Source organism: Diadema setosum, chromosome 1, assembly GCF_964275005.1.
Source record: "Diadema setosum chromosome 1, eeDiaSeto1, whole genome shotgun sequence".
Taxonomy (NCBI): domain Eukaryota; kingdom Metazoa; phylum Echinodermata; class Echinoidea; order Diadematoida; family Diadematidae; genus Diadema; species Diadema setosum.
Window position 1 is genome coordinate 26,736,058 of NC_092685.1, and position 15,650 is coordinate 26,751,707.

The 15,650-nt window shown below is 38.9% G+C and overlaps 1 protein-coding gene across 1 annotated transcript in view; it reads right to left on the bottom strand.

The window, feature by feature from the left end:
• The window catches only part of LOC140229063 (lactase/phlorizin hydrolase-like), a 33,784-nt gene extending 21,340 nt beyond the window's left edge, over positions 1 to 12,444 (bottom strand). Inside the window, exons 1-4 of the mRNA XM_072309325.1 lie at positions 12,197 to 12,444; positions 9,455 to 9,929; positions 2,603 to 3,170; positions 1,824 to 2,011 (exon numbers count right to left, since the gene is read on the bottom strand). Of these exons, the coding sequence (XP_072165426.1) occupies positions 1,824 to 2,011; positions 2,603 to 3,170; positions 9,455 to 9,929; positions 12,197 to 12,444 (1,479 nt within the window). The remainder of the gene's footprint in view (positions 1 to 1,823; positions 2,012 to 2,602; positions 3,171 to 9,454; positions 9,930 to 12,196) is intronic.
• Positions 12,445 to 15,650: the final 3,206 nt, after the last annotated feature.

Consider the following 15,650-nt stretch of genomic DNA (forward strand, 5'->3'; position numbering starts at 1 on the left):
TATAGCTGTAAGTAGACCTACACAGAAATTTGTCGTAGAAATAACAGTGAAAGCGAACAGCTTCATGAATCTTCAAATTGATGAAATTGTTGCCTTGAGTTGATTTTATTGCGACGTAAATAAGTGTTTTGGTAGTAGCCATTATAAAACATCATGGCATACATAGTCCTGTTTGATTATGTATGCCCATGATTTTTCATAAATTATATATATATATATATAGGAAACGTGACGACAGTGTAGCAGAGAGAAAATGAGCGTAAAGAGATACATTACATTACCTAGCATAACAAACCATGACTGACCCCCCCCCCCCAAAAAAAAAAAATAAATGAAAAGGAATATGAATTAAACAATATGAAACAATATTATTATTCATGCGGACTGGCATATTAGTGGAAGGAAACGTTGTTTAAATTTGTGGATAGCTTGTCAAACTTGTATACTTTCTACATCAATTTCACTTCATTTCAAGGTTAAAAAATAGACTCCACAAAAAAGGGAAAAGTCATTATGTTGATTTCAAAAAAGCACATGCAGCAATTGAATACCAGGCGCAACGACAATTTCCATGCATTAGGATTGCTTGTTCATCGATTGAAAAACAAAACAAAACAAAACAAAACGTATGACTTGCTAAATACATCTAGATATTCCAGACTGAAATATTTCCTTCCATCCACTGACCCTGTTGAACGGACATTATTCAGTAGATGCTCAGCTAAGCTATATCACACATGTCAGAGGCCTTGGCATTGACTTTAGAGACGCATATTACTATTTCGTCACGACTTGGCATTCTGCAATGATATAAATTATGGTCTGCTACTTAATGGATCTCTTACAGTGTTAGCTTTATTCTTCCGAAGGGCGCTGACATAATGATAGCCCAGCATTTCCATGTAACCATAATTGGTCAAGAGGAGTATAGGAAAAGATACCTTGTCCAATAATTACTAGCACATAATCTCAACACAGCTAACGTTCTTTGCTGATGCCAGAACGTTATTCCCTATACCATGTTGTTTATACATTTTCGGAACGTATTGTGTGGCATCATCACCATCGATTACAAGATTTATGATTATGAGAAATTATTGCAAGATTCCATTTTAATGAGAGATGACACATGTAGTGAGGGATGACATCACGACAGAATAAAGAAGTACTTATTCCACTTAAGTATCTATCATATTCATTGACTGCTTTGGAAGTTTACAGTAAGAACTGTTGTACACATGTGTTACTGGAATACCCTGTCCCTAATCTGCACTCATTGACTGATCGCAGCAATAGTGCCCATGTCCGTCGTTACACAGGTTTCATTCACACGATTACATTCCTTAAAAAAAAGAAAAAAACTAGGAAGTCTTTTGTACCCTTATATGCCGCAATAATATCCCTATTTTCATGAATTTATTGTCAGATTTTTCGCAAGGAGAAAGGGAAAAAATTACAGCGTCTTGCCGAATTGTTGACAGCTTGTCTTTAAGATTAGCTCATAATTATGTAGCTTAAGACATTACAACCCAACGACACCTTGCCATTCGGCACCATCATCGCCACCGTCACTATTACCATTCTCTTTCTCAAGTCTTCCAGCTCAAACATGAATTTTGTGAGCCCAACAGCATATGACTTAATGCAATATTAAATCATTATTGACATACCAATCAACCGACAGGCTCTCTGAATGACAAAATGCTGTCAAGATGAATAATTGTTTTTCAGCATCTGATATACAGTCGATCTGCCGAGCCATGGGCTCATAATGCTAAACCAAACTAACCCATTGTCCACTATGAGACAGATCAAATTCTGACAAATCCATTGTTGGCAACGATCGTCGCATAGACGCCGGCCGATTTCTTGGCTTCCCTTCGACGTGCGGGATCGTTGAAGTCAACGTAGTGCAGACCGAAGCGTTCAGTGTACCCGGAGGCCCACTCGAAGTTGTCCAGGAGAGACCAGGCGGTGAATCCCCGCACATCGACACCGTCGACCTTTATTGCTATCGGTAGGGAGGCGAGGTCACAGTTCAAAAGTATAGAAGGTTACAAAATAGCATGGTTTCATAGTCAAATTGAATGGTTATTGACCGGTGCTACGCTTTCGAGTTGATAAATGTTACATTGCATTCTTCACAGTAAGTTGCTTTCTTAGTGTGCTGAATGCACTGAAATTTAGTTTTAGGCAAACAGTTAGAAGTTGAAGGGATATCAGCAACAAAGAAATCTAGTGGGCAAAACCTTGATAACGACGATGCCTTGATATCAGTGTTAAATCTACTTTAAAACCTTATCAAAACATCTATTTCTTGTTATTTTCAGATTCAATTTCAAGCTGCGCCTTTAATGTTTCGTGAAAAATCTACTTGTTATAAGGATGTTGTGCTTCTGTAGATAATAAGTGAAAATATTTGTCCTCTTACTTATAAACCCGAACTCATGAGTAAAAGTCAAGTTTGTATTCAGCCTTCTCCCCCCCCCCCCCCCGCAAGAGGGTAACAGAATTTGCGATCATAAATACTTTGACCAACATGAAAAACGACAAAGATTCTTTCAATTGTGGATAAAAGATCCATAGGCACAGAGAGACTAACCTTTCAAAACTTCATTGATGTATGACCTGTAGTACTTCTGTCTGAGAACGTCGTTGAGGTCGTAGACGTCTGGAGTGGAGACGCCGTTCTCTGTGATATAAATGGGCGACTTATACTGCCCGTGAATCCATTTCAGGAGTCGCCGTATACCCCACGGAACCACCCGTAACCATATGGAACCGGATTTGGGCCACGTCTCGTCATGCCAAATCTTGACGTCAGAATCTGCAAAATAGCTCGGCTCGCGTGACTCGCCACCATCTTTGCTCGCCACGGCATACTGCGTCGTGTACGCATTCAGTCCGAAGAAATCGCTGGTTCCCTTGATGAATGCTTTCTCTGCCTCGGTGAATTGAGGAAGCCGCGACGTTTCGAAGCCCTGCTCGGTGCTCTTTTCGGCTATCTTCGTCTTCATGACGTTCGGGTAGTCACCGTCGACAAAGATCGGATGGGCGAACCAGCCGAAATGGAAGTGGAGATAGCTGTCGGCAGCTTCGACGCTGGTGGGATCGTTGCGGTCGAACGGTTCGGCGAAATCACCATTGAGAGTGATTCCGATAATACCATTCTGCAGATAAACGGGGAGAAAGAGTAAATAGAGTTTTGAATGTGAACAATCTTTCAATTTTCAGTAAGGCAGTTTAATACTTAGATTGCTTCGCATATGTTTTTTTTTTCTTAGTATAATGACCGATAAGTGCTGTACAACTTCATCTCATGGCTGTTCAATATTAATTTGACTCTTCTACCAACACGCTCTCAAACGTTGAGTCATCTCTGACTAGAAATGAGTGTGGCACGTGTAGTGTCACTGTTGTGGACGAAAAGGGCATAGCAACCCAGCTAGCAGACTGACGTCAAAAATTTGGTCGCAGCTGGTCAAACTGGTCAATGACCAGGAAATGACGTGATTTTGACATATTTTTTACACTTATTTTAAACTTATTTGACCGAAAATCAGTATAAAAATCGGATCACGAATACAGTTGGTGAAAAATTTTTGTTAGCTCACTTTAACATACGCAGTATCAACAAAAATTTTGATAAGTTGCGCTTACTCTTAGAAAACCCAGATCATAAATCTTGCTCCATCATAGGGTTAACAGAAACATGGCTGAACTCTAATATCAGTCATTTATTTTCTTTACCCGGATTCGAATTTGTATTTAGAAATAGAAGCGAGAGAGTTGGTGGTGGAGTTGGTTTGTACATCTCGAAAAAATTTAAATATATCATACATGAGGAGATTAGTGTTATGAGCGATGTACTTGAATCCCTTTTTATTGAATTGATAAATCCACATGGAAAAAATATTATGATTGGCGTAATTTACAGGCCCCCTCGTTCGAATTTAAATGATTTTTTGACTGTTTTGCAGGATTTAGTACAAAATCCCATGATACTTAATAAAGATACATTTTTGATGGGCGATTTTAATATCGATCTCATGAAATGTAACTCCCAAAACACTTCAAAAGAATTTGTAGAAACATTAATGTCTGCTTCGTTTTTACCATTAATCTCCAAGCCTACCCGTGTCGCCAGCCAATCGGCTACCCTCATAGACAACATCTTTTGTAATGTTTTTCCACTTCCTGAGTCTGGTATCGTCCTCTCAGACATCACTGACCATTTTCCTATATTTGCTCAGGTACCAATTAAACTGAATAAACAAAATAATTATTATAAGCGTCGTAAGATTACTGCAGATAATCTTATAAGTCTTCAAAACAGTTTAAAAGAAATCGACTGGTCTTCTGTATACAACACTACAGATGTCAACTTGTCTTATGACTATTTCATATCTACTCTTACCTCCGAAATCGATAACCATATTCCCCTGCGTAATATAAAAAATAGATATAAGCAAATTCCAAGACTCCCGTGGATAACCCAGTCTATATTACGATCTATAAACAGGAAAAATAATTTGTTTTATAAATATAGATGTAATCCCACTGAAAAAAATAAGAAAAAATATGTTTCATACAAAAACACACTCACCAAATTATTACGTACGCAGAAGAAAATGTTCTATGTGAATCAGATAAGCAAATACAAAAATGATATTAAAAACACATGGAAAACATTAAAGAATGCTATGAATATATCTAACAATTCATCTAATATTTCTGAAATTCGGTGGGGCAATGCCTCCAGCAACACTCCCGCTGGCATGGCGGAAATTTTCAATGACTTTTTCTCTTCAATTGGAAAAAATCTTTCTCAAAATATTCCTCTTTCTAGTAAATCTTTTAATGATTTCTTAGATACACCTAACTCCAAAACTATATTTTTTGACCCAACATATAAAGAAGAAATAATAAAGATTGTTGCTAATTTGAAAGAAGGAAAAAGTCCTGGCCATGACGGAATTGACAACTATTTGATAAAAAACATAATTCCTCAAATAGTGGATCCCTTAGTACACATTATCAACTCATCACTTACAACTGGCCATGTGCCAAATAGCATGAAAATTGCGAAAGTAATTCCTATTTACAAGAAAGGGGAGAAGGATGATGTCAATAACTATAGACCCATATCTCTATTATCTTCTATTTCTAAGATTCTTGAAAGAATAGTTTATATCAGGACAGTACGTTTTCTTAAAACCTGCGAGATATTCTCAAACTTTCAATTTGGATTCAGGGAAAATCACAGCACAACACACGCACTACTTGCCCTCATCGACAAAGTCACACAAGCACTCGACACACATTCACACACAATAGGTATCTTCTTGGACTTCTCCAAGGCCTTTGACACGATTAACCACGGAATACTTCTCGCCAAACTGTCTCATTATGGAATACGTGGAAAGGCCTTGGAGTGGTTCACGAGTTACCTATCAGAAAGATCACAATTTGTATTTGTTAACGGCTTTGACTCTCAAAGTAAAACAATTGCATCTGGTGTTCCACAAGGGAGTTTATTAGGCCCATTGTTATTCATTATTTATATTAATGATTTTCATAGATCCTCGGAGAAACTATCATTCATATTATTCGCGGATGACTCTAACCTTTTTTTTTCTCACCCTGACCCAAACATTTTAATAAGAACAGTCAATGAAGAACTGAAAAAGGTTATACAATGGATATACGCAAATAAATTGTCATTAAATATTCAAAAAACAAAAGTTATGCTTTTTAGTAATTCTTTAGATAGCCTCCCAGGCAAAATAACATTTGATACTACTCCCTTAGAAGAAGTTTCTTCCTTTAAATTTCTTGGTGTTTGCGTCGATAACAAGCTTTCATGGAGGAATCATGTTGATAACATATGTACAATTATATCACGTAACATTGGCGTAATGAATAGATTAAAATATTATCTTCCTTCATCTGCATTATTAACTCTTTATTCTAGTTTGATACTACCTTATTTAAACTACGGGATTCTTGCTTGGGGTAATACATATCAGATGTTACTTGATAAACTTCTTTTACTGCAAAAGAAAGCGCTTAGAATTGTTTTTAATTTACATACCCGAGAACATACAGATGCTTTGTTTTCTGACCATAAAATATTAAAAGTAAATGATTTGTATGTGTTTCAACTTGGCCAGTTTATGTTTAATTACAACAGTAACTTTTTACCTAAAATATTCCATGATTCATTTCATCGAAATAGTCATGTTCATAACTATCCCACGCGACGATCCGACGAATTTCATCTTCCACTAATGAGAACCGCACATGCCCAAAATACATTTCTTTATACCGGACCCAGACTTTGGAATAACTTAGATAATAGTTTAAAAGATTCCCCCAAATTTGTTACATTTAAATACAAACTCAGAAAATATTTACTTTCTACCTATAATCTTAGATAATTTAAATTGTTTTGATTCATGCTTGAGCCTTCACCTGTCCTGATGTCGCAGCACTTGGCGTGTTCTGTGTGCAGACTTCTCTTCTTTCTTCTCTCCTCTTCCTTTCCTGTCTTTTGTTCCTCGTAGACTTGTATTGTTACCGTCTTCTCTCCTCTCGGTACTGTCTCGCGTCTTACAGTGTATACGTGTGGGTAATCGAATGTGTGTACGAACGTGTTGTCCTTGTCATATTTTCCCGGTACACGTGGTTCAGTGAGCAGTGTCCGGGCACTAGCATTGGTATTCTATATTTTTTTCCCAACCGGTGTATCTCAAAATAATTACATGTATATTGTTATAGAATAGTATATAATTTACTCATTATTTGTCTAGCGATCCACGTCCGACAAGCTATGCTTTTTAGTGGATCACTATTTTCAATAATCGAATTCATTTTCCGCTCTCCCACGAAGTATTTATACAGTGTTTTCCTAAATATTGTACATGTTATATGTTGTTCTATAACTTGTCTCGTATAATTATATATTACATGAATCTTTTGCAAACGTTTGAACAATATTTCATCACATGTATACTTTGTACTATGTTTTTTTTCTTTTTTGGATTTTCGTTGATTGGAAATAAACTATGATTGAATTGAAACTTATTCATCACGTCATGTTAGGGAACTCCTAATGACGTAAACTTTACTTCAGTTTTTTGACATTATTTTGTTACCCAATTTTAGTGACAAATAAATGACGTAAGATCTTTTACTATAAAATTGTCACCTAGTTTAGTTACCATGCCATGAAACATTACAATTTTTTTTTTGCCCGTATATATAACAACATGATATAACCGTCCAATAACTAGGAATGGGTGGTAGGCAAAGGCATAGGTATATAGGATTAAGGACTTAAAGGGCCCCTGAAATCCAAATGCATGTTGATTTGTGTTGACATATGATACCCTCAACATCACTTTTGCGGTGAAACGAATATCTAGAAACATTCCATATATTTTTAATGATTTTTCTTCTATTATTCTTCAGATAACCTGGGAACGCCAACAAAAAAATCTTTCCAAACCAATATTCCTGAGATGACGTCATCTGTCAATCATTGCTAAAGTACTGAGATGTTTAACAAAAGAATTGGAATGCACCTTCCCCTCGACTCAGCATAACTTGCATGTTTCTGTGATATTAATGTGACTAACAAAAGACATGGCGAGGGAACATGCAAGGTATGCTGAAAAATCGTTAGAAATATATGGAATGTTTCTAGATACTAGTATTCGTTTCACCACAAAAGTGATGTTGAGGGTATCATAAATCATCACAAATCAACATGTATGTGGATTTCAGGGGCCCTTTAAGGAGTATGTTAGGTTAGATTTTTAAAGTGAATGTACAGTATTGGTGGAGATGAGAATTGGGCTTTTAACTTTTTGCGACATACCAAGAAAACACTTATGAAATAGTACAGGGAAATATCTTTAAGAGGAATTTAAAGTTTATTTGATGAAAATCGGGTTTGGAATGACTGAAATATCAAAAAACAAAGTAAAACAAAGCGATCGTAATAAAGTGTGGGTCCCACACTTATTAGAATCGCTCTGTTTTGGATATCTCAGCCATTTCAAAACCAATTTTCACCAAATAAACATTGAATTCCTCATGGAATTACATGCTCTTTCATATTTCATAAGAGGTTTCTCATTATCTCACCAAAAATGTTAGAAACCTAAAATTGGGTCTCAACCAAAACTATACGATCCCTTTAAGGTTGTACCTTAGGATGCCCACAGCTTCATTAGATCTTGGAATGCTAATATACTAATTAGTCCGTTTCGGCTTGAAAACGATGTCACGAACCATTTGCTTCGATTATTTTCTGTATCAATATACGCAAACAGGTCGTAACTTGACGTGTAAACGACATATTTATGACGTGACAATGTCTGACGTGACATTTTGTCTTCAAAGTAGTACTTTAAACGTCATTAAGACGTCTTTGTATGACCACTTAGACGTTAGACAGACGTCATAAATATGACGTCTTCTTAACGTCTTCAATTTGAGTAAAAATACGACATTTTAACGTCAGTCTAAGACGTTTAAATGACGTCCATTATATTTGTTTATTTTAAGTCAAAAAGACGACATACGCACGATGCCTTTCTGACGTCTAAATATGACGTCTTTTTTACTTCTTCCATTTGAGCAAAAAAGTTTTATTGTCGACAGTTCACGACGTCTTTCTGACGACAGCGCTGACGTGAAATTGACGTCATTCTGACGTGTCTCTGCTATCAGGGTAAATCTAACTCCACTGATGTAAAACTTTTACGTACTGAGTTGCTGTCGAAGGTATTCGCTATTATAAACAGCAGTTTCAATTATCTGGCGCCATTTCAGTATACCCATCGAACCTATCATGACACGGAAAAGAAACCGTGCGGAAATCGTGCGGTATGTAGGCCTACCTTCTTTTTTAGCAAGTAAAAACTCCAAACTCATGAAATTCTTCCGTCGAGATGTTTTCATTGCAACTGATTGACAAATTGCCCTACATCGACGTAAAAAGCACTGAATTGATCAGTGTTTTAGTAGTAGCCATCATAAAAAATCATGGGCGTACATACTCGAGCAGGATTCGAACCTACGACCTCCTGATCACCGGACAGGCGTCATCTCCACTAGACCACCGAGCTTTCGTCTCTGTTAGTAGCTCCATGGTCCGACAGCAAGTGTTGGTTCTAATCCTTATAGCATGCAGCGGGTACTGCTTTATTATTCAAATTCATGAAATTCTTCCGTCGAGATGTTTTCATTGCAACTGATTGTCAAATTAAAAACACTGATCAATTCAGTGCTTATTTACGTCGATGTAGGGCAATTTGTCAATCAGTTGCAAAGTAAAAACTCGCCAGGAATTCATGAAAAAAAAAAATCACCCTTTACAGTCCTTTCCTTTACTAGGAGGTAGATTTACATGAATCCATCATGCGTCCTTGGGCAATTGAATTACCTGGTGTTTCCGATACTTCTCGTCGTATGTGTGCCACGCCTGCGCATGTGCCTTGAGCATGTTGTGTGACACCTTGTATACCGTGGTTCCGATCTCCTTGACCCCAGGGGCGAAGATACCTAAGCCGTAACCCAGGACCGACACGACCCATGGTTCATTGAATGTGATCCAGAGAGGGACACGATCGCCGAAGCGCTGAAAGCAAAGCTCGGCGTAGTCTTTGAAGTGCTCGATGACGGTCTCGTTGGCCCAGCCACCGACAACCTGGAGAGCCTGAGGGAGATCCCAGTGGAAGAGGGTCACCATGGGGGAGATGCCGTTGTCTCGTAGTTCGTTGATGAGGTTGTTGTAGTAGGCGATGCCCGCCTCGTTGACGTTACTCAGTGTGCCGTTCGGAAGTATGCGAGGCCACGAGATGGAGAAGCGGTAGTGTTTCATCCCCATTGCCTTCATGAGAGCGACGTCCTCTTTGTACCTTCAATAAAATCAGTGTGGAAAGACATGAACTGAAATATTCAGTGGCCAATGATTGACGTTGCTCCATGTTTTTAATGCAAATCATCAAATCTGTCATAGAACGTTTGACAGGGAAAGCTTAAAAATACAATTCCATATGTCATGTTAATTTTTTTTCTTTGAGAAATTGTGAAAGCAAACAAAAATCTTGGTGAAGGTTTCATCGAAATCGAACCTTGATTTCTTTTATTATCCAAGTTAAGTTTCATGTGTTCATGAAACATTGATATCAGCATCTAGGCCTATACCGCAAACGACAATAAAATGAGATATTGAAACCCCCGGGATGAAACCATGCACTCACAAGTTTTCTACGTACCTATGTACAAATTCTCACTTCAATAACCTTATTTCGAATTTCTCTTGGCAGCCGTGTTGCTTTAATTGGCATGAAACCAACATGAAAAACTTGTATCCTTCTGTCAAACTGTGTTGTCCGGTTGTATTGAAAGAATCTATAGCAATGACGACTTTCGTTTTGTGGAACAATGCAGAAATAGCACTGAATAGTGTGGAATGGCACCATACAGATTTGCTATCTACATCGATAAGAATGTAAGGATTCATTATGCAATCCAGGCTGGGATTTATATGCGCTGTGTGATGGTAGTACTGGGGGTGCATGGGAGGGGGTAGGGGACGGGAATATCCTGTCATTGTGGTCGTTTAGGTCTACTTATAACCCTTGTCATGTAGGATCAAGGCAGCCAATATAAATTATATGAAAGGACTGCATAAGGCAATCAATACCAAATCGATGGATCATCATCAAGCACGTGTATGATATGCTGTGATTTTGCCTCACATGTCAATATTATACAGCGACGAATCAATGGAGACTCTCACCCATCTTGAAGATGACGCAATTTTATTATAATTTTCCACATTTATGCCGTTTGCGATGATGAACATAAGGGTTATGCCCGGTTTTGTTGTGGGCCATTCGCTATCCTCACGAAAATGTATATACAAACACTTATATAACAAAATCCGCAATTCCTCAGTGTTTCCACTGCTCTACCAGAAGGCTTATGTCATTATGATCACCCTATAGTTGCCAGGTACTATACTTATTCACCTGGGTCAAGAGGGACGTGATATAAGGTAAGAGCATTTTAGGCACTTCACGGGATTCGAACTCGGGACCTCCCACTGAAAATTGAGTCTTTTCCACTATGCCATTAGTACCCCCACTATGGCGGGAATCATTCTTGGTCAATTGCAATTTGGTCAATGTCAACCTGCAAGCCCATGATAACGTCAAAGCCTGAATCTCCTTCCTTTCCGGTATCCGGACTGATGACATTTCGTTTGTTTTTGTTCTATAAGTTCAAAGAGTTCACAGGTCCCGCGAGTTTCAGTGGCATATCCTGTTGCAAATCAATCAGCCCTTGGCAGGGTTTTTTGAGGGTATTGCAGGCTCGGACAGCCACTTCGCGAGCGGCGGCAAAATCTATGGCAAGCCAAAATTAGTCCAAAGATCTTGCGATGGTCTCATTAGAGAATCACATCTTCGTGTAGCCTTCTGGTTCAGGTGCAATCTTGTGACCTTCTGTAGGTATCGTATATCTTCCTCGGCTCGTTATTTGCTTTTAACCAAGTTTGGGGTCCACTTCATGCGAAATTGACAGTTCCATATTCGTATGGCCATCTTAGGTCAATATCGGGAGAGTATGACGCCAACCTAAACATCAGCGTTATCCTTCCTCAGAGTGAAACAATGAGGCTTGCTTACACCTCTTTGCCCCTGCGATCGAACAAACCAACCTTGCCCTTTTAAATATGGCCCCTGAGAAAAATAAATGCGATGTACCTTGTCGAATTCCGAATTTGTGCTCCATGTAATTCACCAGAGGTAAATGGCCATGACACAGAAAACTATAGTGCCAAATTTCCGCCGAGGCAGAACAGTCGGCCACAAACTACTGAAAAGAAACAACTATTAAAACTCCAAGCCCACAAGAAAACGGTGCCACAAATTATAACGTTAAGAATATATCTGTATATATATATATATATATATATATATATATATATATATAAATTATGGCCTAATAAATTCATTTGGCTATTGTAATCGATGCAGATTAATTGCAGGCCACATGTCTGTTTAAAGAGCAAAACCTTGACCCACGACATCATGAACATCCAACGGACATTTAAATATTTGTTTTGGGAAATATTTGTAAAATCTGACACCTCTGAAGACCCTATACCGCAACCTACTTGTGATAGCTGTCGCAGGCTACGTCACCATTGTGCTGTTCTTTCACGTGATTCGGAGCGTGAGAGAACACGTCCCAGTTGCTCTCCCCTTTTCCGTCCTCTTTCCACGCACCCTCGATCTGGTAGGACGCGGTGGCGGTGCTCCAGACGAATCCTTCCGGGAACGTTCCATACAGGAAAGAGTCCCGCTCGGGATCATTGAAGACGTCAGGGAAGACGAATTCTGGTTCGGTCGCGGCGGAAGCCATAGCTCATCAAATTCGACACTATACACCGCTGTCAATCTCAAAATTAGAAGGAAAAAAAATATCTTCGAAATGATTACAAGTTTATTGCGTCGTAATGGAGATACGCTTCGAACTGCAGTCGCTTATTGTTAGGGGGCGGTTCAGAGATCATAAGCATAGAGCGTTCTTGATCATTTTATTACCGACCGTTATGTCAATATACAAGGGTTATAACTCAAGAGCAGTTGCACTGTTGATCACAGAATGTGACCTGCCAGCGTGTTAAAACAGTCAATATTTGTTCGTTGGCGCGTTGATACCTCGATATCGGAGTGGTGGAAATTGGAATACATGTATGTGATCGAAATAAAGCTTACTTTTATTTGTATACATAATATGTATCATAATATTCCAGTGTGTGTGTGGGGGGGGGGGGGGAGGGAGGGGGTTGGGTAGAGGGTTAGGGTTAGGACGTGGTTTGGGGATCAAGCGTGAATGGTCTGTTCGCCGTCCCCCGCCTAAAATGAAAGGAATCTCGGGGACAGAAACTCGAAAATGTGTTTCCCTGTGCCTCTCCCCCTTTTTTTGCAAGCCAAAAGAGTGTGTGTGTGTGTGGGGGGGGGGGGGGCGGGTGGATCGAGCTGACCCCCACCCCCCTCAAGCCACAGTCCGGTTACTCGGTCCCTGTGTATATTTCATTACTACGTATACACAAATGAGTGTTTGGCATGCTTTCTGTGTAGAATAAAAATTCAGCTGCAAATGTAACAAATCGTGACAAAATATTAAGAGCTTTCACGTGATGATGTATGTAGGCCTGTACGAGAAAAAAATTAGTACAGCACGACCAGCATAAATAAACACAAAAATTTATTGCAACATTAAAACAGTCGACAATATTGCATACACACACGCACACACACTCCTACACAGACAATTATGAACTGATACATGTATTCTGCTCAACCACATACAGTCCATACACATTTCACATACCGGCAATTCCATCAGATATCAATACACTGTATAAACGAAGCACTTACATAATTATACAATACACCAAGTCTCTGTACATTTGAGTCGTTGTGACCAAAATTCTCACATGACGAGTAGGCACTACTGACGTAGGCCAGTTCGGAGTTCCACTTTGCGCATGAGCAGAAAGAAGGTCATTATTCGTACCATGTTTTGTTTTTTTTTTTAATCCCTAGGATAAGCATCTGTGATGTAATGATTATTCATGTAATCCTTGAAAATGCTGCTTGCCAGCACATCCACTGGACAGCAAAAATGGTACATGTATTTGGTAATATCAATAGAAAGAGATTGTTAATACATTCAATGCAAAATAATGAAATGGATGCTTTCTCAAGTGTTATTTATTGACGGATCATTCTGGTCATCTGGTCTACGCAAGTTCATGCTTTGTTTTAACAGGACTGATGAATCCAGAAATATTGTTTTGTAAAGCTTATGTCTTATGTCGCTCTGAAAGCGAGTAAAGTGTCCCTATCCGACTGAGAAAAAAAAACAAAAAAAAAAACAGAGGTAATTCGTACCAATGTGCCCATGAGCTAACTCCGAACTGGCTTATAAATACAAACTCAACGGTGCATACCGAGGTCACTGATGATATTTAAATCTGTGCCATTGTGCACAACTGATAAAGCTGACGATTATTATCACACAATGGATATTACCCCCGAGAGCATTTATTGTCTGGAAACCATTCGCATGGCACCTCATGTTTTCTCCCTTCTCCCAACATTCAAGAACTAAGCAACCATCCACAGCAGTTGTCTCTTTTTGCGTCCTGGAGGTTTGTTTGTTTGTTTGTTTGTTTTTTCTTTGATTAGCTCTACAAAAATCTAAACATTGAAGAACATGAAAATCAAAATTTCGAGAAGGCTAGATCTATTATATAGTTGTCGAAGGAAACCACACTTGACAGAATTTTTGGCTTGAAAGGTACAAAGGTATGTATTATTGCAACTGCATGTCTTAAGTCTCAGTAACATTCCAGCTTTATCAAAGCTGCATAAGCTTAGTGAAGTATACACATCTCTATGCAATGCCTATAAACGAGCGGACCACGAGGATAGAAACTATCCCAGGAGCGTGGGGTGCATCCAGTCAGCATTGGCCCGGGAAGCTACCCGTAAGCAGGAGAGTAAACAGTGTCACAGACGGCTGGCCATGCAGCACAGCGGATGTAATAGTCCTATTAACTCTGGTCCCCTTAAAATACCCCATTTTGTTCAAATTTCGGAAGTATTCTGCTTGTTTCGTTTTGCTTTGTTTTATTTTTGTCTCTCTGTCTGTGCTTTTATTCAAAGCAGAAAAAAATAATTGTGGCGTTGTTATTTTTTTTGGTGATGTTCGATATTCCGAGGTCTCGTTCATCTGATTATAAAATGAGGTTCGTTATCCGAAGGTTAAACGTTATTTCGAAACGCACAATTTCCCTATACCTATATAGAGGTTCGTTAATTCGAAAATAAAAAAGGGCTTCATTAATCCGAAAATTTGCGGCGTTATTCCGAAGTTTCGTGATTCCAAAAATGAAATAAGAATTGCCTTTCCTAGGGCTCGATAATCCAAAAGTGAAATAAGGTTCTTAATTCCAAAGGTTCGTTAATCGATCCGAAACTCAAATAGGGTTTCTTATTTCGAAGGTTCGTTAATCCGAAAATGTAATGACAGTGCAGTTCTAACGAACCGTCGGAATTGCGAACCTTATTTCGTTTTCGGATTAACGAACCTTTGGAATGACGACTCATATTTCATTTTTCGAATCACGAAACTTCGGGAAAACGGATCTAATTTCACTCTTGGTTTAACGAGCTTTCGGAGTAACGAAATGTAACCGTTATTCTTGCTCAGGGGTCCTACACCTTATGATGCTGAGCGCAGAGACTCCAACTCTCCCATTTTCGGCGGGAGATTTCCCGCCGAAAACCCATTTTTGCAAAATCTCCCGTTCTCCCGCTTCTGAGATTTAATTTCTCCCGCCCTGGTTCTGTCTCCCGTTGGAAAGGATTTCTTACTTATTACTATCGTATGTTGAAAAAAAAAATAAGCCTTAGATAGCACCAGAGAGCATCTAGAACCCTAGGAACTTCGCGCTTCGCACTCATCAACTTAGAGTCTCCCGTTTGCTAGGGGTTTCGGGCGGGAGAATCTCCAGATCAGAAGGTGCTTGGGGTTGGAGTCTCTGTGAGCGGCGA